This window comes from Cherax quadricarinatus, chromosome 91 (assembly GCF_038502225.1).
Source record: "Cherax quadricarinatus isolate ZL_2023a chromosome 91, ASM3850222v1, whole genome shotgun sequence".
NCBI lineage: Eukaryota > Metazoa > Arthropoda > Malacostraca > Decapoda > Parastacidae > Cherax > Cherax quadricarinatus.
Window position 1 is genome coordinate 14236214 of NC_091382.1, and position 24252 is coordinate 14260465.

The window sequence follows — 24252 nt, forward strand, 5'->3', positions numbered from 1 at the left end:
GCAAGACAGTGAGTCCTCTCTTACTTATACCATTATTGTACCAGCACAACTCAGCAAGACAGTGAGTCCTCTCTTACTTATACCATTATTGTACCAGCACAACTCAGCAAGACCGTGAGTCCTCTCTTACTTATACCATTATTGTACCAGCACAACTCAGCAAGACAGTGAGTTCTCTCTTACTTATACCATTATTGTACCAGCACAACTCAGCAAGACCGTGAGTTCTCTCTTACTTATACCATTATTGCACCAGCACAACTCAGCAAGACCGTGAGTCCTCTCTTACTTATACCATTATTGTACCAGCACAACTCAGCAAGACCGTGAGTCCTCTCTTACTTATACCATTATTGTACCAGCACAACTCAGCAAGACAGTGAGTTCTCTCTTACTTATACCATTATTGTACCAGCACATCTCAGCAAGACCGTGAGTCCTCTCTTACTTATACCTTTATTTTTAAATTTAAGACACCCATATAATCTACTGATCCGAAAATAAGGGGAAATACGTTTACCGTTACTCATTTAATCACTGTTTGGCCCGAATCGGTCTGATATCATAGTACACACTGCACTCCAAACAACAGCCTACCCAACCTTTCCTTCAGAGTGCAGGCACTGTACTTCTCTTCTTCAGAGTCCAGGCACTGTACTTCTCTTCTTCAGAGTCCAGGCACTGTACTTCTCTTCTTCAGAGTCCAGGCACTGTACTTCCTTCAGAGTGCAGGCACTGTACTTCCCTCCTTCAGAGTGCAGGCACTGTACTTCCCTCCTTCAGAGTGCAGGCACTGTACTTCTCTCCTTCAGAGTGCAGGCACTGTACTTCTCTCCTTCAGAGTGCAGGCACTGTACTTCCCACCTTCAGAGTGCAGGCACTATACTTCTCTCCTTCAGAGTGCAGGCACTGTACTTCTCTCCTTCAGAGTGCAGGCACTGTACTTCCCTCCTTCAGAGCGCAGGCACTGTACTTCTCTCCTTCAGAGTGCAGGCACTGTATTTCCCTCCTTCAGAGTGCAGGCACTGTACTTCTCTCCTTCAAAGTGCAGGCACTGTACTTCTCTCCTTCAGAGTGCAGGCACTGTACTTCTCTCCTTCAGAGTGCAGGCACTCTACTTCAGGATTCAATTCCGGCTAACCACTTACTTTGAATCTCACCCCAACATGTTAAGTTATAAAAACAATATCTCGGCTCAGGCTTATCGAATGTCCTCATAAGGATGTTACATAAGAACATAAGAAAAAAGGAACACTGCAACAGGCCTACTGACCCATGCGGAGCAGGTCCATGTCCCCCCCCCGGATTAGACCAATGACCCCCCCCCCCGGATTAGCCCAATGACTCACCCAATCTGATCATCTCCACTCAAGGATGGAGCACTGCACCAGACCCAGCAGCACAAGCTAGTCAGGTCCAACTCACACCCACCCACACACACTCATGTATTTATCTAACCTATTTTTAAAACTACTCAACGTTTTAGCCTGAATAACTGTACTCGGGAGTTTGTTCCACTCATCCACAACTCTATTACCAAACCAGTGCTTTCCTATATCCTCTCTGAATCTGAATTTTTCCAACTTGAAACCATTGCTGCGAGTCCTGTCTTGGCTGTAAATGTTGGATGAATACTTTCCGTCCCACAAAATCCTCCTTTACGAGTCCGTCCTGGGACATTCTCTTGCCTTCCTTACACACCAGATTTATAAACCTTCCTTCTCTGTTCCATTCCTTACAAATGTCCGAATCACCTCAGTAACTCTTCCATTTATTACCCTACATTTAATCTCCGAATTTTCAGCATAATATTTGTGCCACAAATTGTCCTCAAACACGTCATTTCCACTACCTTCCTCCTCGTCCTTGTTGGGGCGTTAATAAAGAAATGCATCACATTCATTTAACAGTGTTGACATCATTATACTTTGTTATATTCCTTTTATTCCATCATGGTAAACGTTCTCTGTCATCACAGATACCCTACTGCTCCACCCATCTGTTCTCCTCTTATATTCCTTGGTTCATCTCAGCTTCCATGATCCTGTTTATTGACAAGTTCACTCCGAATGATCTTCATACATTTACTTCATCAATATTCTCACTTTCCAATCTAATACCCATTCTTTCATTGCCTAAATTGTTTATATTCTTGTCATCCTACTCTTCATTTCGTACAAGTTTAATTTCCTTCCCTAACATATGCTCCCATCGTATACAACTTCTCTTCAGAATCTCTAAAATGAACAATGTCATCAGGAAAAAAGGCAACTTCGACATTTCCCAATTACCCCCAACACCCTAGCATTTCCTTCTTTTACAGTGCCATCTTCAGATGTTAACATCCATGGTGACATCCCACGACATCGTCTTACTGGAAAGTATTCTCTCATCTTTCATACATACTCTAACTTGAGCCTCACTCTTTAAATACAAATTCTTCACGCTTTTTTTAATAACCTTCCAGTCATTAGATACATCTGCACTATCTGTCCCATTCATCCTCTGTCTGCTCTATCAAATGTATTTTTAACATTTGTAAAGGCAACAAAAGTTCTTTTCTTGGGGACAGTTGGTCCCAAAGATGAGGAGGTACTTGTGCCTCCTTCCATGGGAGACTTAGGTCTCAGACCCTCCCTAAAGAGGGAGACAAGGCCGGGCCACCACTTGGAAAAAGCCCGGGCCGGGAGAATACCGGTGAATCTTAATTAATAATAACTCTCGTCTTTCTGTTCTTAGCACACTATGTACAGTATTTTATATTAGTATTTTTGCAACTTACATGATCGTAAAAACATGTTTACCGTGAGTATGGACTTTATTATGCATAATTTAATGTTTAATAACATAGTACCACTTTGGTCTATAAATTTATTTATTGTTTTTGTTAATATTTTATTTAGAGGAATCTGCTTTTATTTTAATTTTATCAAGAACTTTCACATATTTATTTGTTTTTCAAAGTTTCTTACTTAAGTGACCCGACACATTGAACTCCATTATACAGTTTACGTCACAACTGTAACATTCTTATACTGTGAACTACTTTCAACAACTCACAATGTTATATTCCCATAATATAATTTGAATATTTACTATTATATACAAAACCTACAAAATACTTTCAACTTGTCCCAATGTAATATCCCCAGATTGTAATTTGAGCCAACTTACTGTCTTTTATAAATAAAACACGTAAAACTTGACAAACTGTGATCAATTTCTCTAGTATTAAACAGTCTGTAAGACATTAACTTACGCCTACCCATAATGCCATGGCATGATGATGGCTCTCTGTGCTCTGCAACTCACTAATGTAATTACATAATTTCAATATTCTATAAATAACAAAAAGGCATAATACCGTGACTGGAACGATACACAAATAACCCGCATTGACTTTGTCAGTGGTCCAAGTCGGACCGAAACGTCGTCGTAAGCTTCTGTCCTTTATGTGCGGGTTATTTGTGTTTCAATATTCTCTTGCAAGGAAATAAAAATTTGGATTTGTATTTATTTGTAGATATTTACTTATTTTCCAAAACATGCGTAGTGTAAGCAGGTAACCCACACACAGGAAACAGGAACTTACGACGACGTTTTGGTCCAACTCAGTCCAAGTAGGGCCTAAACATCGCCGTAAGTTCCTCTCTCGTATGTGTTGGTTATATTGTTCCAGTCATAGTATTGTGCCTCTTTGTTCCTCGTGTTACTATAAAGTACAACTCAAAATTCAGTAATTATGCATTTTTTTGAGTGCACAACAGCAAACAAGGATTTTTCAGTCTTTGAAAAAGATATTAAAGTTAATTTACACCTTATTGATAATGAAAAACTCCACACTTTTAATTGTTTGAGGTTTTTATTACTTAAATGATCCGTTAGTGTTCCTCCTGATATCAGAATTAAATTACTTTCCTATGATTTATTAAAAATAGTATTAAAAATAGCTGAATAATAACAAGAAATAAATGTACAATAAAGGTATATAGAGTTTGGTTATTATTATTATTAAAGATTCGCCGGTATTCTCCCGGTCCGGGCCTTTTCCAAGTGGTGGCCCGGCCTTGGCTCCCTCTTTAGGGAGTGTCTGAGACCTAAGTCTCCCATGGGAGGAGGCACGAGTACCTCCTCATCTTTGGGACTAACTGTCCCCAGGCCTAGCCACAAGCTAGGCCTCTCTGGTCTGCCATCCCCGCCACAAGGAGGCTAATGGGAATGACAGTCTTATGAGCTAAAGGCTCGGGCTCAGGCACCTACCCTACCCTAGAAGGGTTAGGCATGGTGTCGATTAGAGTTTGGTCATTTTGCACGAATAACAAACTTCTCCCAGTTGAGGGTATTTCCAGCACACAGAATTTATAGAATATAAATTTAAAAATTCACGAAGAACGAGTATACAAGGCCTTAAATTATGGAAACATTAAATATAGTACAATAATTATAGCAGTTATTTTCTTTCAATGAGTTAATGACATTTGTTTACAAATATGGAAGCAGAATTTACAAACACGGCAGCACCATTATTACAATGTATCAGAAAATCATTATATTTGGGAACATTTATGACTTTCTTTATGATGCCAATTTTCACTTGTATTTAACCCTCTCCTCTACTCACCATAAACAGAAGCAAGCAAGCCCAACAACCTCAAGCTGGAAGACAAGACAAGTACACAGGTCTCAATATCTTGGTCACCGCCTACAGATATAAACGGAGAGCTGAGGAACTGGCATATCAACTGGTACAACAGTGACAGTACGAATGAGACGGATATAGCGTCAGTATATTATAAATACAATATTACAAGATTACAACCATGCACTGAATATACTGTCGATGTGAAGGTATGATTTATTTATTTTTTATTATGACACTGGCCGATTCCCACCAAGGCAGGGTGGCCCGAAAAAGAAAAACTTTCACCATCATTCACTCCATCACTGTCTTGCCAGAAGGGTGCTTTACACTACAGTTTTTAAACTGCAACATTAACACCCCTCCTTCAGTTGAGAATTATTAATGTATAATACATTCTAATATATATGATATACGTATATTGCTTTTAAAATTTTTTAAAAATTCTTGCAGACCCAAAGGCCACATAGGTTCCTTATTACACTTGTTGATAATTATTTCTATGGGAAAATTAATTATTATTGAAACTTGCCTTTGTCTCATTTTTTCTCACCATATTGCTTGTTATTTCACCTTTATCGTAATATATTGTTCAACAGTTTGTTCTCACCTGTTTACACAAACATTCATTCAGTGTGTTTAGCTTTTTTTGAAATTAGCTTTGAATTCTTAGTGTAAATGTACACAGGTTTCTGGTGATGAAAGAACTGTACAGTATATCCTTTAATTTCATCATCCATTTTCTGTATGTAAAATATAGTTATTCTCTACGAACTATATTTTTTTGTTAATATTTTTGGTGGTCTGGAATAGATTAATTGGATTTACTTTATGCCTTATGGGAAATAACTTATCTTACCATCAAGGTAAGATAAGTTATTACTTGTGTGAGTCCACTACGGTCAAGTTATTACTTGCGTGAGTGCACTACGGTCAAGTTATTACTTGCGTGAGTGCACTACGGTCAAGTTATTACTTGCGTGAGTGCACTACGGTCAAGTTATTGCGTGAGTGCACTACGGTCAAGTTATTACTTGTGTGAGTGCACTACGGTCAAGTTATTACTTGTGTGAGTGCACTACGGTCCAGTTATTACTTGTGTGAGTCCACTACGGTCAAGTTATTACTTGCGTGAGTGCACTACGGTCAAGTTATTACTTGCATGAGTCCACTACGGTCAAGTTATTACTTGTGTGAGTGCACTACGGTCAAGGAATTACTTGCGTGAGTGCACTACGGTCAAGGTATTAATTGCGTGAGTGCACTATGGTCAAGTTATTACTTGCGTGAGTGCACTACGGTCAAGTTACTACTTGCGTGAGTGCACTACGGTCAAGTTATTACTTGTGTGAGTGCACTACGGTCAAGGTATTACTTGCGTGAGTGCACTAATGTCAAGTTATTACTTGCGTGAGTCCACTACGGTCAAGTTATTACTTGCGTGAGTGCACTACGGTCAAGTTATTACTTGTGTGAGTGCACTACGGTCAAGGTATTACTTGCGTGAGTGCACTACGGCCAAGTTATTACTTGCGAGAGAGCACTACGGTCAAGCTATTACTTGCGTGAGTGCACTACGGTCAAGTTATTACTTGTGTGAGTGCACTACGGTCAAGGTATTACTTGCGTGAGTGCACTACGGTCAAGTTATTACTTGCGTGAGTGCACTACGGTCAAGTTATTACTTGCGTGAGTGCACTACGGTCAAGCTATTACTTGCGTGAGTCCACTACGGTCAAGTTATTACTTGCGTGAGTCCACTACGGTCAAGTTATTACTTGCGTGAGTGCACTACGGTTAAGTTATTACTTGTTTGAGTGCACTACAGTCAAGTTATTACTTGTTTGAGTGCACTACAGTCAAGTTATTACTTGTTTGAGTGCACTACAGTCAAGTTATTACATGTTTGAGTGCACTACAGTCAAGTTATTACTTGTTTGAGCTCACTACGGTCAAGTTATTACTTGTTTGAGTGCACTACAGTCAAGTTATTACTTGTTTGAGTGCACTACAGTCAAGTTATTATTTGTGTGAGTGCACTACAGTCAAGTTATTACTTGTTCGAGTGCACTACAGTCAAGTTATTACTTGTTCGAGTGCACTACGGTCAAGTTATTACTTGTTTGAGTGCACTACAGTCAAGTTATTACTTGTTTGAGTGCACTACGGTCAAGTTATTACTTGTTTGAGTGCACTACAGTCAAGTTATTACTTGTTTGAGTGCACTACGGTCAAGTTATTACTTGTTTGAGTGCACTACAGTCAAGTTATTACTTGTTTGAGTGCACTACAGTCAAGTTATTACTTGTTTGAGTGCACTACAGTCAAGTTATTACTTGTTCGAGTGCACTACAGTCAAGTTATTACTTGTTCGAGTGCACTACGGTCAAGTTATTACTTGTTTGAGTGCACTACGGTCAAGTTATTACTTGTTTGAGTGCACTACGGTCAAGTTATTACTTGTTTGAGTGCATTTCGGTCAATTTTACATACCCACATAGTTCATTCCCATTATTTTTTGTGTGATAGTCTTCAAACTTCAACAATGGTGAATCCTATTCAGAAAAGTATTGTTTCTTGGACTATGTAATAGTCAATTTACCAATTTAATGTTTACCTAGCAGATTTTTGATGGCAGCATAACCTCAACCCCCGTAGTTATGGCCGCAATAGTCAGTCCAGAGTGAGGCTTAAATTTCTAATTCATAAATTATTACATGGAAAGTAATATCTCATTTTTTTCTTTAATAATGACAAATTATGACAATCACTGTCCAAAACTCACTCAGATCATCCACTAATAAACATTGTGTTTGAAACAATACACTCAACCTCAACAGGTACTTACATGTTATCTAAAAGTGATCAAAAATCAAATATCCACCAGATTATTAAGTCTGAAGCTACTTGGAAATTGCCTTGTCAAATATTCTTCATTAAAGAGTTAAAGTCAATCCAACGAGACACTCAGAAATTGTGGCATAAAAGCCAGGAATTGAATTTTGAAATTTCTTCTTAAATATTTATATATATATATATATATATATATATATATATATATATATATATATATATATATATATATATATATATATATATATATATATATATATATATATGTACAGAAATTGGGACCTACACAGACCAAAATTATTCTCAACTTTCGCCTATCTAATAGTGACCAGAACTTAAAGGTTAAATGGTAAAAAAATAAGGTTTTAAATTTAGAGTATATTACATACCAGGTTTTATTTTTTACAATAGGCTAGACTCTATATGGCAATCAGATGATGTAAGTAAATAAAACGTGTGTCAATCAAATTGATTTATTTCTAGTGGCAGAAATATTTCACAGAAACTAATTTGTTTAATAAATTTGAGAAAAAATCACAAACTCAACAGCAAGGAGAAGCTAAATATACACAGCTCGAAGTGAGTTCAAAGTTTCTTAAAGCCGAGCAGCACTGAATATTTGAAGTCTATCACTATAGGCTCTACAGCTGCCTCACTTTAATATCAGTATGATCCATAATCTGGGTCAATATAGAGTAAGAATTAGTACTAATCTGCCTGAAATGTCTAGGCATACCTAAGTATACTAGAGGCCTTCTTTGTAATGAGTATTTTATAATATGTAATAATATTTTATATGTAAACCCCACATTTTAATATCAGCAGAGAGATAAAGAATTTCAATTTTTAATTTTTACAAAGGCATTTTTCATGAAATTGAAAAACATGAGATGGAACGTGGGTTTAGGCATCCAACAGTCATGTGTGAGCGTTTTAGACAAGAGTGGCGGCAAGTTGTTTTTATGACTAGACATGCTGTTGGAGTGTCAACATGGCAACTTTTATTGAAGAATTCAGGGAAAATCAGTTAGTCGGTGGGAAGTAAAGTGCCTGCACTCTGAAGGAGGGGTGGGGATGGGACTATGGGGCTATGGGACAATGGGGCTATGGGACTCCATAAGCTGCATCAGTGGTAGAGCCTTTATTTATATAGAACATGCCACATGAGGATGGAAATCTATAGCCCAAGATCTTTCACACTTTCGGTGCATCGTCGTGAGCAAATGCAATGAGGCAATGCTAGCAACAGACAGTAGGGGGAAAAATATTCTCTCTGAGGCAAAGCGGAAGCATAAAGCATCAAGCCCTTCTCAGTCACACTAGACTGCATCCCATAACCATTCAATGTCAGCAATAATACAGATGCTTGACATGGGTTCGTTGGCTGGAACCCAGGGCTTCATGTTGTGGTTACTGTAGCTGTTAATCCCATTTCTCTAGGCTCGCAACGGGGCAGGGCTTGGAGAACCAGCAACGGTTCCTGTTACAACTGACTGTCCGAAACCCAAACCCCCCGTGGGAGCAATTGTAGGAGGAACCGTAGGTGGTGTGTGCTTACTTCTCTTACTTGTGGCTGGCGGTGTCTTATACTCCAGGAGATGGAAGGATAATGCTTCATCTCATTCAGAAGGTTCACTGGAACTGTAAGTATTATTAATTATTTGGTTAAAGTGTAAATTCTAGTGAAGTAAGATACATTATTTAAATATTTACACATAAATTTATAAATATGTTTGAAAATAGTGGAAACTCCCCTTTATCTATGAACAGGGTACAAAGTTTATTTTCTGTCATATTGTTTGTATTAGTTAAATATAACCAAGGACAAAGTCGACGGTAACTGGCGTACATAATTACGTGTATAACATCACGTGACAAGTACACAGTACAATGTATGTGAATAATTGTTCTGTAGTTCGTGTCATAACAATAATATTGAAATATATATGAACATGAAAAAGAATAATGCCATGTAGTATTGTGTGATAATGAATAATAGCAATAAAATAAAGTTAGAAAAAATGTAGAAAGTGAGGTATGAAAGTAGATAATCATTAAGTAGATTTGTACGAGCCCCGTGAGGGCGGGGAATGTGGCTAGGCCTGGGGACACTTGGTCCCAAAGATGAGGTACTGTACCTCCTCCCATGGGAGACTTTAGTCTCGAGACACTCCCCAGATAGGGAGCCAAGGCCGGGTCACCACTAGTTGGAAAAGACCCGGGCCGGGAGAATACCGGCGAATAAAAAAAAAAAAAAAATATACAATTGTAAACGTTAATTAAAAAATATGTACATCATATTTTAGAACCATCTTTGAAAATTGTTACTATAATTAGCAGGAAAACTGCATCATATTTCATGTGCCTTTATATGGGATGTACGAGACGAGGGAAGAGGTAATATAACTACGAATATTACTGTAAGCAAGAATATTACAGCTAACGTATAGCTGACCAGGGAAATATTACTGTAAGAAAGAATACTACAGCTAAAGTATTGCTGACCAGGGAAATATTACTGTAAGAAAGAATACTAAAGCTAAAGTATAGCTGACCAGGGAAATATTACTGTAAGAAAGAATACTACAGCTAAAGTATTGCTGACCAGGGAAATATTACTGTAAGAAAGAATACTAAAGCTAACGTATAGCTGACCAGGGAAATATTACTGTAAGCAAGAATATTACAGCTAACGTATAGCTGACCAGGGAAATATTACTGTAAGAAAGAATACTACAGCTAACATATAGCTGACCAGGGAAATATTACTGTAAGAAAGAATACTACAGCTAACATATAGCTGACCAGGGAAATATTACAATGTCTTATGGGATCTTTCATAAAAATTACTGTCACAAAAATAATTTTACTGTTCTTTACTTAGTAACATTACTGAAAAGTGGTAACAGTCTCCTATTAATGAAGAAAAAACACTTTCCCTGCCTGCCAAAAATTAGAGTAAGTAATTTAGACTATTGGATATGCCTCGTAGCACTCACTATCAACTCTGTAAAACAGTCATTAAAGATACAATATCTCATAAATTAAATATTAAAATCACAAGTTGATTTGAGCCCAAATCAGTACAATAAACTAAACGAAATATTGTGAGATATAATGAAGGACGTGCTGAATAAACTAAATAAACAAGTGGGATGCCTTTAATCTTAGAAAACACTCAGTCTCCTAGATCTAAGTTCCTTAAAAACATCCCACTAAATGTTAATACCACAGGTGGAATAAAGGCAAAATTCACTCTGGTAGAAAGGAAAATCTAAACACCTGCAGATGTCTGCTCACCAGCCTGACTGCAGAACAGTGTTTCTCAATGTTCCACATTCCTTCCTTCCTTCCTTATGCCTAGCTGTAGAACAGTGTTTCTCAATGTTACACATTCCTTCCTTCCTTCCTTATGCCTAGCTGTAGAAGCTGTAGAACAGTGTTTCTCAATGTTAGAACAGTGTTTCTCAATGTTCACATTCCTTCCTTCCTTCCTTATGCCTAGCTGTAGAACAGTGTTTCTCAATGTTACACACATTCCTTCCTTCCTTCCTTATGCCTAGCTGTAGAACAGTGTTTCTCAATGTTCCACATTCCTTCCTTCCTTCCTTATGCCTAGCTGTAGAACAGTGTTTCTCAATGTTCCACATTCCTTCCTTCCTTCCTTATGCCTAGCTGTAGAACAGTGTTTCTCAATGTTACACATTCCTTCCTTCCTTCCTTATGCCTAGCTGTAGAACAGTGTTTCTCAATGTTACACATTCCTTCCTTCCTTCCTTATGCCTAGCTGTAGAACAGTGTTTCTCAATGTTACACATTCCTTCCTTCCTTCCTTATGCCTAGCTGTAGAACAGTGTTTCTCAATGTTACACATTCCTTCCTTCCTTCCTTATGCCTAGTTGTAGAACAGTGTTTCTCAATGTTCCACATTCCTTCCTTCCTTCCTTATGCCTAGCTGTAGAACAGTGTTTCTCAATGTTCCACATTCCTTCCTTCCTTCCTTATGCCTAGTTGTAGAACAGTGTTTCTCAATGTTCCACATAGCATTCCTTCCTTATGCCTAGTTGTAGAACAGTGTTTCTCAATGTTCCACATTCCTTCCTTATGCCTAGCTGTAGAACAGTGTTTCTCAATGTTCTATATAACATTCCTTTCTTCCTTATGCCTAGTTGTAGAACAGTGTTTCTCAATGTTCCACATTCCTTCCTTATGCCTAGCTGTAGAACAGTGTTTCTCAATGTTCTATATAACATTCCTTTCTTCCTTATGCCTAGCTGTAGAACAGTGTTTCTCAATGTTCTATATAACATTCCTTTCTTCCTTATGCCTAGCTGTAGAACAGTGTTTCTCAGTGTTCTATATAGCATTCCTTCCTTATGTCTAGTTGTAGAACAGTGTTTCTCAATGTTACACATTCCTTCCTTATGCCTGACTGTAGAACATTGTTTCTCAATGTTCTACTTAACATTCCTTCCTTATGCCTAGCTGTAGAACATTGTTTCTCAATGTTCTATATAACATTCCTTCCTTCCTTATGCCTAGCTGTAGAACAGTGTTTCTCAATGTTCTACTTAACATTCCTTCCTTAGGGATGCCAAGCTCTTGCAAATCGTCGTTATTCTTAAATCGTCATGAAATATATTATTTGCATCATCACTCTATATTTACAGTAGAGTATAATACAAAATTATTATTGTAATATAATTAAATAATTGGAATCATTTGACCAAATAGGAAGGGAGAAATAAGACGCAAAAATATTTGATTTCAGAACTTGCCTTAATATCAGATTTCCATGACTCACGAAATCGTAATGACACGATTGTAAACAAACCATACCACGGGCGGGATTTGAACCCGCGGTCAGAGAGTTTCAAAACTCCAGACCGTCGTGTTAGCCACTGGACCAGCTAGCCACAATAAGATTTGTCCAACTAGGTATATTTCTACACCATAGGAAGGTTAGCATAGGCACCACTGTGACCATTCTAACTGTACAACTTCAATGAGAACTTTGAGCCAAGTGCTGAGAAACTAAATGAGATAATGTGACTTACGATATTGTAATGACATGATTGCAAACAAACCATACCACTGTAATAAAGTTGGTAGAATTACCGACAAGATATAAAGTTAAAGGACACAAGTGCAACTAATGTGACATTTTATTGTGGCAACGTTTCGCTCTCCAGGAGCTTTATCAAGCCGTGACAAACAGTACATGGACACAGAGGGTATATATAGGCTCAGAGTGAGGTGCAATACTAGTGGTAGTAGTAGTAATAGTAGTAGTAGGAGTAGCAGTAGCAGTAGTAGTAGTAGTAGTAGTAGCAGCAGCAGTAGTAGTAGTAGTAGTAGGAGTAGTAGGAGTAGTAATACAATATGTTAGAACAATTAACTTGCACATGAGTAAAGGATATAAAAGCTATTACTTGGGAAACAAAAATTGGTTAGACAAATATTTCTATTGGAGGCTGGATAGAGGCAGCCTGTTTCAATGTTCATTCTCTGTAATGTGCTTGTGTAGTATTAACAGGAGAGACTATGTGATGGCAGGGTTTACTGTTTTCAGGAGGATTCTTGCTAAGACTTCAGAGATGGTGAAGCTGCCTTTGTTTTGTTTAATTGTATTAGAAACATTTATTAGTGAAGATTCAAGGCACTTGCGTCTGCGGAAATTAGTTTCTTTGATCACTAATTGGGCGTCCCTGAACTTCATGAGATGATTGGTGGAATTTCGGTGTTGTACACAGGCGTTGTTCAAGTTATCGTTCCTACATGCGTAAATGTGTTCATTGAGGCGGGTGTCGAGGTTTCTTGCTGTTTCACCTACGTAAATCTTGTCACAGCCTCCACAGGGTATAGTGTTAACCGCTGCATTAACTGGTCCGTGGTGCTTTGATTTTGTTCTGGTTAGATCCTTTATCGAGGTGCTGGAAGCGATGGCGACTGTGGGGTTAGAACCCGCGACGGTCTGGAGTTTTGTGACTCTTCTCGAGGGTTCTAACCCCACCCGTGGTATGGTTTCAATGAGGCAATCAAAGAACTAAATAATTTTGCTGGAACATCGCCTCGCTTACAAATTTCGAATTTATATAACACTAAATGAACATTCAAACAAATATGTCGTAAGTAATGGCAAAAGTACAAGCAGGGCATCCATAGCAAATTTCTCATGTTTGACATTGAAATGGGAATCTAACTACATCAGTTATTTTTTGAGTCTTGGATCGGTTTCAAACTGACATCGATTTATAAGCCCATGACCTCATCTCTCTGACGAGAGTCTATAGTCAAACACAAGAAATGACTGATTTCAGTCATTTCTAGGGAATGTTCATTTGATGGAGTTCGTCTTATCTGTCATTCAGTTCAACATTCATGTTGGAATGTTGTTCATTGATGATTCGAGGGGCGTCATCCGATGGTTTATATTTCCTGAGATGTGTAAATTGGGACGGATCATTCCTCAAGATTTGAGTCTTCCAAAAACTCAATTTGCTTATCGAAGCAAGTTTTTTCAGTTCATTTTTTTTGATATGATATCAAGGCTGAAGATCCACTGGATTTCAAGAAGCAAAGTTCTTATGCTCTCCACCTAACCTAACAAAGTGTCGTACTGACCAATGAACCTCTTCTGCTTTAGAAAGTCATCCCCCCCCCCGAACAATGAGAAAGCCGCCTCACGTAGTCCTCGTTAATGTTTTAACGAGGGGTTTTATGAGATTTACCAATTTAATCAACTTTTTCGTGGTTTGGTCCAGCTTAAGTCTAAGGACTTCAGCCGCTAAACTTTCTATGAAAGATACACAACCCAGCCTATTCCTCCCCAACTCCTCCCACTGCCACAATTCTTGCCCAGTAGGTGTCTACACATCAGCCTACCTATTATTTAACATAGCTCGTGCTGAAGATTTCTACTCAACACGTCGATTATAAAGTTTCTGTAACAGGTGACTTCTCACAGAGATTCCCATACGCAGAATCAACTCAGAGGCCAGGCCATATAACACACTGTTGTGAAGGTGGCTACCCAGCAGCACGGCTACGAGGGTTACTTCGTACTGTTTGTAACCAACAGTAAATAATGGCAGTATGAATCTCATAATTATTATTATTATTAAAGATTCACCATTATTCTCCCGGCCCGGGCCTTTTCCAAGTGGTGGCCCGGCCTTGGCTCCCTCTTTAGGGAGTGTCTGAGACCTAAGTCTCCCATGGGAGGAGGCACAAGTACCTCCTCATCTTTGGGACCAACTGTCCCCAGGCCTAGCCACAAGCTAGGCCTCTCTGGTCTGCCATCCCCGCCCCAAGGGGCCTTATGGGAATGACAGGCTTGTGAGCTGCAAGCTCTGAATCTCATAAGCAGTGCACTTCATTAAGAGTCTGAGAATAAATACACATTAGAATGTGTGTGTGTGTGTAATCACCTAATTGCGGTTGCAGGGGTCGAGACTCAGCTCCTGGCCCCGCCTCTTCACTGATCGTTACTAGGTCCTCTCTCTCTCTGCTTTCTGAGCTTTGTCATACCTCGTCTTAAAGCTATGTATGGTTCCCGCCTCCACTACATCACTTGCTAGGCTATTTCACTTCCTGACGGCTCTATAACTGAAGAAATACTTCCTAACATCCCTGTGACTCATCTAAGTCTTCAGTTTCCAGCTGTGACCCCTTGTTTCTGTGTCCCTTCTCTGGAACAACCTGTCTCTGTCCACCTTATCAAATTCCACGTAGTATTTTGTATGTCGTTATGTCTCCCCTGTGTGTGTGCGTGTGTGTGTGTGTTTGTGAGTGTGTGTGTGTGTGTGTGTGTGTGTGTGTGTGTGTGTGTGTGTGTGTGTGTGTGTGTGCACTTACCTAATTGTACTCACCTAATTGTGGTTGCAGGGGCCGAGTCATAGCTCCTTGCTCTGCTTCTTCACTGGAAGCTTCTAGGTCCACTCTCCCCTGCTCAATGAGCTTTATCATACCTCTTCTTAGAGCTATGCAGTGATTCTGCCTCTACTACCTCACTCTAGAGTGTTCAACTTCCTGATAATTCTATGGCAGAAGAAATACTTCATAACATCCTCGTGACTCATGTGAGTTTTCAACTTCCTGTTGTTACCCCTTATTACTGTGTCACATCTCTGAAACTTTCTGTCCCGAACCACTTTGTCAGTTCCTTTCAGTATTTTATATGTTGTTATCATGTCCCCCTATCCCTCCTGTCTTCCATTAATTTCAGATTGAGTTCCCTTAACTTCTCCTCGTAGGACAAACCCTCAACTCCGGGACTAGTGATGTTGCAAACCTTTGCACTTTCTCTAATTTCTTCACGTGTTTGACCAGGTGTGTATACCATACTGGTGCTGTATGCTCCAGTATGGCCCTAACGTACACAGTGTACAGTGTCGTGAATGACTCCTGCCTTAGATGTCGAAAAGCTATTCTTAGGTTTGCCAGGCTCCCATATGCTACAGCAGTTATTTGGTTCATGTGCGACTCAAGAGATGTACTCGGTATAAAGCTCACAGCAAGATCATTTTCCTTGAGTGAGATTTGCAGCCTCTGACTTCTTAGGCGGCACTCCGTCTGTGGTCTCTTTTGTCCTTCCTCAAGCGTCATAACTTTGAACTTGCTCCAGGGGCCATTTGTCGGACCAGGCTTGTAGTCTGTCCAGATCACCTTGTAGGCTTATCTGATCCTCGTCCTCTCGTATTCTACTCATTAGTCTCACATCGTCTTCAGACAGAGACACCCTTGACATGTCACTCACATATACAAGAAACAGCACCAGACCTAGGACTGACCCTTGTGGAACCGCACTCGACACATGTACCCACTCTGGCACTTCATCTCGAACTGAAACACGTTGTTTCCTTCTTGATAGGTATTCATTGATCAATTACCGTACTTTCCTTTCTTTTCCTGTCTGCTCCTCTAGCTTTCTATCAGCCTCTTGTATGGTACTGTTTCGAAAGCCTTCTTATATTCCAAGACGGTAAAAATCTACCTATCTCTCTCTCCCCTGTCGTAATTCTGACACTTGTCATAGATCTCCAATAGGTTTGTGATGCAGAATTTCTCTTCTCTGAATCCGTGCTGATTTTCATGTACTGGTCCATTCCTTTCCAGATGCTCCACCACTCTTTTCCTGATAATCTTCTCCTTAACTTTACATACAATGCATGTCAGCGACACTGGTCTGTTATATAGTGCAGCCTGTTTATCCCCTTTCCTAAAAATCAGGACTACATTTCCTGTCTTCCACACCTCAGGCAGTTGCCCTGTTTTGATAGATTTATTAAAGATTATTTTTAGTGGTACACACAGTGCATCTGCTCCCTCTCTCAGGACCTTCTCATTGGTTGTGTGCAGTACGTCCAGCACTTGCTGGTGCACCCTACCACCTCAGTTTGCTGGAAGCCTCTCGGTATCCACTGTGATTACCTCCCTGAGTATTGAGCTGAGCTCTTCACGTACTTCATGGTCGTTCCCTGTGACCTCCCCTCCTTTTTCTTCAGCTTCATTACCTAGGCCTTGTCATTTTCGTAATGACACTGGGCTACTCTCCTTTTCTATGCACATTCATTTCTGGTTCTTTGGCTCAGCTCCCTGTTTCCTGGGTCCTTTGCCTTCTTTACATTATCTAAGCTCTAACACACTTGGCTTTGGCATCTCCACACCTCTTTGAAAACCATGGGCTTCACTCTGAACTTCTCCACTGCCTCCCTACACTTTTTGGCCACGTATTCCATCATTTTGTTTACTGTTTTTCCCTTCTAGCTCACTTACCCACTACACCTCTCGTAGGAGTTTCCTAATACTTGTGTAGTCCCTTTTTGTGGATGTTTTGCTTCTGCCGTCCTTCTCGTGCTCCTTCACTCTCCATTGTTAACTCTACTATGTATTCAAAACTCAAGAGCACGCGATCACTAGCACTTAAGGGCCTTTTTTATGGGATATCCCATGTGTCTGAACTTTTCAAGGTGAATACAATGACTAGCCTTGCTGGTTCATCATCGTCTCTCTCTCTGGTTGTGTTCTTAACATGTTGGTACATGAAGTTTTCCAGCACCACCTCCAGCACCTTGGCTTTCCATGCCTCTGGTGCCCCATGTGGCTCCAGATTCTCCCAATCTCCTTATGGTTGAAATTTCCCATGATGAGTAACTTTGCCCTGCTCATGTGGTCCTTTCTGGCAACCTCGGGTAGTATGCCCACCATCATTCTTTTGTTCTCATTGTATTCCTGTCTTGGTCTTCTGCTGTTTAGTGGCGGCATGTACATCACTAGTGGCCGGTGGCCTGGTAGACAACGCTCTCACTTCACACACCGAGGGTCTGTGGTTTGATTTCTAGCTAGGGTGGAAACATTAGGTGTGTTTCCTTATACCTCTTGTCCCTATTCACCCATCAGTAAAACTGGTACCTGGGTGTTAGTCTACTGGTGTGAGTTGCATCCTGAGACAACATTTACATATTTCTGTCTGAAATGCTGTGCATAAAAAGGGGCTTTCTATATAGTAGTATGTCAGTGATGCCAGCTAAGCCTGTATACCTTGTAGATGTACATGTACACAAGTACATACACTATATTATTAATAATATTAATACTGCTCTCATCACTTTTCGGCCCCCTCAGTGTTCCTACTATGTAGTCATCTACTCATCTGCTTCCTCTCTGACTAGTCCTCCCATCTCAAAACTCCATTAGCTTCATGAGCAGTGCAGCTCCTCCCTCCCTCTCTGCTTCCTCTGTCTCTGATAACTAAATGGGAAGATTGCATCTGTCATCACTTCCCTGAGCTTAGTCTTGGTGATTGCTATAATGTCTGAGGATGCCTCGGTGATTCTGTCCTACTGCTCTTTGCTTTTACTTTTAATTGCATCTGCACTGGTGTACCATGCCTTCCGCTTCCTTTTGAGAACTCTATTCTGGCGGAGGGGTTGGTGCTGGCTGTGGGCAGTATTCGTGCTGAGGAGTGGGGAATGTGTATGGAGTGTGACTGGGCTTTTGTTATTGTGTTTGGTTGGTGTTTGGTGTGGGGTGGTATGGGCTGAAGGGATGCTGTGGGTAGTTGTGTTTGCTGTTCCCTTTGAGGCTGTGCTCTCGTGTTTGCTGGTACCTGCCCTTTCTTATCTTCCTGCCTCTGGCACATTCTTACTCTATATCTCCTTTGTTCCTTTTCTTTTTGTGTTTTGTTGAGGTCGAGGTACACTCACTGGTGTTTGTGGAACAATTTTAACAGTGGCTTCCATTGCAGGATTTTCGTTTCTGCTTTGAATGCCAAATTGTTTGGGCAGTTCTTTTCGTTCGAGTACCATCCAAGTCTCTGAAAATTTGTCATTTGAGTCATGTCCTCTCCTGTTACCCCATTCATGTCCCTAAGGGACTTCTTTGCTTTTTCTCCTAATTTAGTCCCCCTCACTGTCCGCCGGCATTCCTTCACCCAGCTCCGTGCTCCAATCGTCGCTTCTATACTCATCTTCACAACAACTCGTAATTCTCACTTCTTACTCTCTGCAGATATCTTCTCGACCATTGTGTTGCCAGGCTCATCAGTGGGGGTATCATCATGTGATGAATATCAACAGTGGGGGTATCATCATGTGATGAATATCATCAGTGATGAGTATCATCACATAATGAATAACAGCTGTGGGGGTATCATAACATGATGAATAACACCAATGGGGGTATCATCACATGATGAATAACAACAGTGTGGGTATCATCATGTGACGAATATCATCAGTTGAGGTATCATCACATGATGAATAACACCAGTCGGGGTATCATCACATGATGAATAACAACAGTGGGGGTATCATCACATGATGAATAACACCAGTGGGGGTATCATCACATGATGAATAACACCAGTGGGGGTATCATCACATGATGAATAACAACAGTGGGGGTATCATCACATGATGAATAACACCAGTGGGGGTATCATCACATGATGAATAACACAAGTGGGGGTATCATCACATGATGAATAACAACAGTGGGGGTATCATCACATGATGAATAACAACAGTGGGGGTATCATCACATGATGAATAACAACAGTGGGGGTATCATCACATGATGAATAACAACAGTGGGGGTATCATCACATGATGAATAACAACAGTGGAGGTATCATCACATGATGAATAACACCAGTGGGGGTATCATCACATGATGAATAACACCAGTGGGGGTATCATCACATGATGAATAACACCAGTGGGGGTATCATCACATGATGAATAACACCAGTGGGGGTATCATCACATGATGAATAACTACAGTGGAGGTACCATATTACTGTGACTTTCACAGGTTAACATTTGTCCAAGTTTGAAACAAGACTCACTTAATTAACCAAGTACATAATTTTAGATCTACCATAATTAACTCTTTTGGTAGACAGTAAAATCTAATTTTGCATAAATCTGCATTTGGTTTTTAATATGTTTTATATTATGTGTTGTTGCATCAGATAACGACTTTATTGTCTGTAATATATTTTAGACAATTTGGGATGAATGCATTTTGCTAATTTCTTTTGAAATGCCAATATTTTAAAATTTACTGATCGTATATAGGCAAGACGAACATGTAAAAATTTTGCATCAGTCGAGCATTGATTTTTGTATGTCAACAATACTGTAATTCCATAATTAAAATACTAATAAACTCTTATGATGATCATGATTAATCCAAGGAATATGTGTCAAAACCGGTTTCAGTTTCTTGGTTAAAGAGGCTCTTGATATGACTCTTAGGTAAATAATTGTTTACATAAATGTTTGATCGAGAATTTTTGCCCTTGCTTCTTTTACAAATATGTATCCATTAAGAGTTGGTGCAAAAATAATGTGTGCTGACCTAATGTTATCTCTCAATTTTGACTTTAAATTTTGTAAACCAGAAATCGTAAAATCAGTAACTTCATTACTGAATATAATTGCATACTCTCTCTTTATTCCAGTAAATACTACCAATATTACTACTACTACTATTACTTATACTATTATTATTTCAGCTACTATTGCTACTAATAATGATAATAATAATAATGATAAATAATAATAATAATTACAGTTACCATATTAATTGGAACTCTCTCCTCAGGTCTTCAGAAGACAACTACAATAAGAGACGCGAGTCACAAGCAATTATTGGAAATATGGAGATGAGAAAGGCATCACTGGTTGTTGGTGGTGTCAATGGTTTAAAGAGGAATCAACTGGAAGAAAGACGTGGATCTGAAGTTCCTCCAAGAGTAAACAATGGAATGCAAAGGCGTGGGTCGGAAGATCCAGGAAGGGTAAACAGTAGAATGCAAAGGCGTACATCTGAGGTTCCAGGGAGGGTAAACAGTAGAATGCAAAGACGCGCATCAGAGGATCCTCAACGATTTGCTGCGAGATTTAATGGAATGCAGAGGCGTGCATCAGAGGTTCCCTTTAGAGCTGCCTCTGATGAAAGAAAGCCACCAATGCTAAGGCGTGCATCGGAATTTCCAATTCGATTCAACAGCGAAAGTCAACATGCGCATTTACAGAGGCGTTCATCAGAGATACCTTCTAGAATGACCGGAGGAAATATAAATGTACCTCCACAGAGGCGTGCTTCAGAGGCACCCTTTAAAGTAACCGGAGGAAATGTAAATGTACCTCTACAAAGGCGTGCTTCAGAGGCACCAATTAGAGTAACAGGAGGAAATATAAATGCACCTCCACAGAGGCGTGCTTCAGAGGTACCCTATAGAGTAACCGGAGGAAATATAAATGTACCTCCACAGAGGCGTGCTTCAGAGGTACCCTATAGAGTAACCGGAGGAAATATAAATGTACCTCCACAGAGGCGTGCTTCAGAGGTACCCGGTGGTCCTCTCAGCAGAACAAATAATTACCCTGGACTAAGACGTGCATCAGAAAGGTTTTAGCAAATTAACTTGTGAGGGAATAATTAAGCCATACATAAGTGGTAATCAGCTTATTAAAAATTCCATGTGAAAATATTACTCCTCTTTTAGATCAATTAGCTATGTAAAAAATTTTGAATTTATAGAAAGCAGAAGCTGGTTGCAGTCGAGGTACAATATTAGGCAAAACACTGTCCAAAGTATCAATGACTTTTTAGACATTTCAAGAATTTCTGTATAAGTAAAATCGATTATATTGTTTTAATAGATAATTTAGATATGATATGACACAATGAATGTTTTTTGGTTTTCATCATTTATAAGCGCTTTTCCAAAATATCATTTAATGTACTTGACTGTGTTGGTACTTTTAAGTAAGACTTACATTCTTCCAACAGGTGTCTAGTATTCTTGTATATATTGAGGATATGTCAAAGAATACGATATTCATTACATCTAGCCTTTACGTAGCACACTCATCACACACCATGATTTTTTACCCATTATCTTTCATCACCAAAGATGATTTTTCAAAACCGAATGAAATCAGTTTAGTTGCACAGGGAGACTTCAGCAGTTGCTAGTATGTAAATTAAATTCAGTAATTTACTAAAACTTACTTCACACAGGTGGGCGAAATTATAGGGATATAAAAGTGAGATAAAACAAAAGAAAACAACAATATATATATATATATATATATATATATATATATATATATATATATATATATATATATATATATATATATATATATATATATATGCAATAAGATCACAGTAAACAGGTGATTTCAAAATATGCAAAACAACCACTCTGAAAGAACAGAGAAATTCCAAGCGCTTTCGTGACTACTCACATTATCAAGGAACTATGAAAGTGAAGCATCCAAGGAAGCTATATAAGGGGTCCGGCCAGCACCTCACTATCAGATCCCACAACGGTTAAACACGTGATGCGCGGCGAGCCAACTTGGATAGGTCCTTTGCACAACTCACCCCCAAGCTATTCTACCCAAGAAAATTTAAAAATTATTTGTCCAGTGTATTATTAAATTCTTCCCAAATTCTATTAATTATAAATGGATCTAATTTATATAAACCAAAGGAAATATTCATATTATTGTCAAAACTGCTTTTTATGAAACAAGATTCAATTATATTCCTGTCGACCATGGACTTGCTTGATACTACTTTCTCAACTTTTTGAAAATCAATTGGATGGTTAAAATCTCTTACATGAATAAATAGAGCATTGGAATCTTGTCCAGTTCTAATGCTATATTTATGTTGTTTTAATCTTAGTTCGAGATTTTTACCAGTTTGACCGTAATAAACTTTATCGCAAATTTTACAAGGAATCTTATAGACACATCCATTAGCATTTTGGGGGGAATTCTTTATCAAAAGTTTTTTTACTGTATCAAGATTTTTGAATACAACTTTAATATTAAAAGTCTTAAGAAGAGAAGGCATATCAACCAAGTTTTCATGGTAAGGGAGAACCAACATATTTTTAGTTGAATAAGGCTGGTTGCCCCTTTTTGGATAATAAAAAGTGTTTCTAGCAACTTTAAAAGATTTATCAATTACATTTCTTGGGTATTTTAAATCATTACCTATTTCATAAATTTTGGATATTTCCTCATCTATGAACTCAGGACTACAAATTCGTAAAGCTCTCAAAAATATTGATGAGAAAACAGACAGTTTGACTCTATCTTGATGCGAGGAATAATAGTGGACATAGGAACAGTTATTTGTAGGTTTTCTGTAAATTTTAAATTTGAATTCATTAATACCCTTAATAATTAAAACATCTAGAAAAGGCAATGAGTTATTTTCTTCAAACTCAACAGTAAAGTTTATATAATGGGCTAAGCTATTTAATTTTCCAAGAAAATGGTGTATATCTACATTTTTGGGCATAAGACACAAAATATCATCAACATATCTGAACCATTTAGCTCTATTAGGGAGGATTGTGTTAAGCAACCTTGTTTCAAAAAATTCCATGTATAGGTTACTAAGAACAGGTGAAAGAGGATTTCCCATTGCCATACCAAACTTCTGAGTGTAAAACTTATCATTAAATACAAATTTTGCATCAACAATGCAAAGTTTAATAAGTTTAATGATAGTAGGAACTGGCAATGATAAATCATAGTTAACGAGTTCTTCAGATTAGAAACTTAATAAATCATCAACAGGAACTTTCGTAAACAATGAAGTAACATCAAAACTAACCATGTTAAAATCATTTAAGTCAGTCAAGGAGCTTAATTTATCAACCAAGTCTATGTTGTTTTTAACATTAAAGTTAGAAATTTTGCCAACAATAGGGCTCAAAATATCAACAAGCCATTTGGATAATTTATATGAAACTGACCCTATGTAGCTAATAATTGGTCTGACTGAATTCCCTGGTTTGTGTGTTTTTATTAGTCCATACATGTAAGGTAAAGATGGATTAGTGGAAGTAAATTGTTTGACTAATTCATCTTTGCCTTTCAGTAGAAGTTTTATTGTTTTATTAATGACAGTTCCTACTATCATTAAACTTATTAAACTTTGCATTGTTGATGCAAAATTTGTATTTAATGATAAGTTTTACACTCAGAAGTTTGGTATGGCAATGGGAAATCCTCTTTCACCTGTTCTTAGTAACCTATACATGGAATTTTTTGAAACAAGGTTGCTTAACACAATCCTCCCTAATAGAGCTAAATGGTTCAGATATGTTGATGATATTTTGTGTCTTATGCCCAAAAATGTAGATATACACCATTTTCTTGGAAAATTAAATAGCTTAGCCCATTCTATAAACTTTACTGTTGAGTTTGAAGAAAATAACT

General features: G+C 38.6%; 1 protein-coding gene across 1 annotated transcript in view; it reads left to right on the forward strand.

Annotated features, from left to right (window-relative positions):
• LOC128704825 (phosphatidylinositol phosphatase PTPRQ) overlaps nucleotides 1–22125 on the forward strand; it is a gene marked incomplete at its 5' end in the record, with an annotated part of 153195 nt that extends 131070 nt beyond the window's left edge. The window contains 3 exon segments of the mRNA XM_070104398.1: nucleotides 4631–4848; nucleotides 8933–9135; nucleotides 20603–22125. Of these exon segments, the coding sequence (XP_069960499.1) occupies nucleotides 4631–4848; nucleotides 8933–9135; nucleotides 20603–21419 (1238 nt within the window).
• Between the last annotated feature and the right edge of the window lie 2127 nt (nucleotides 22126–24252).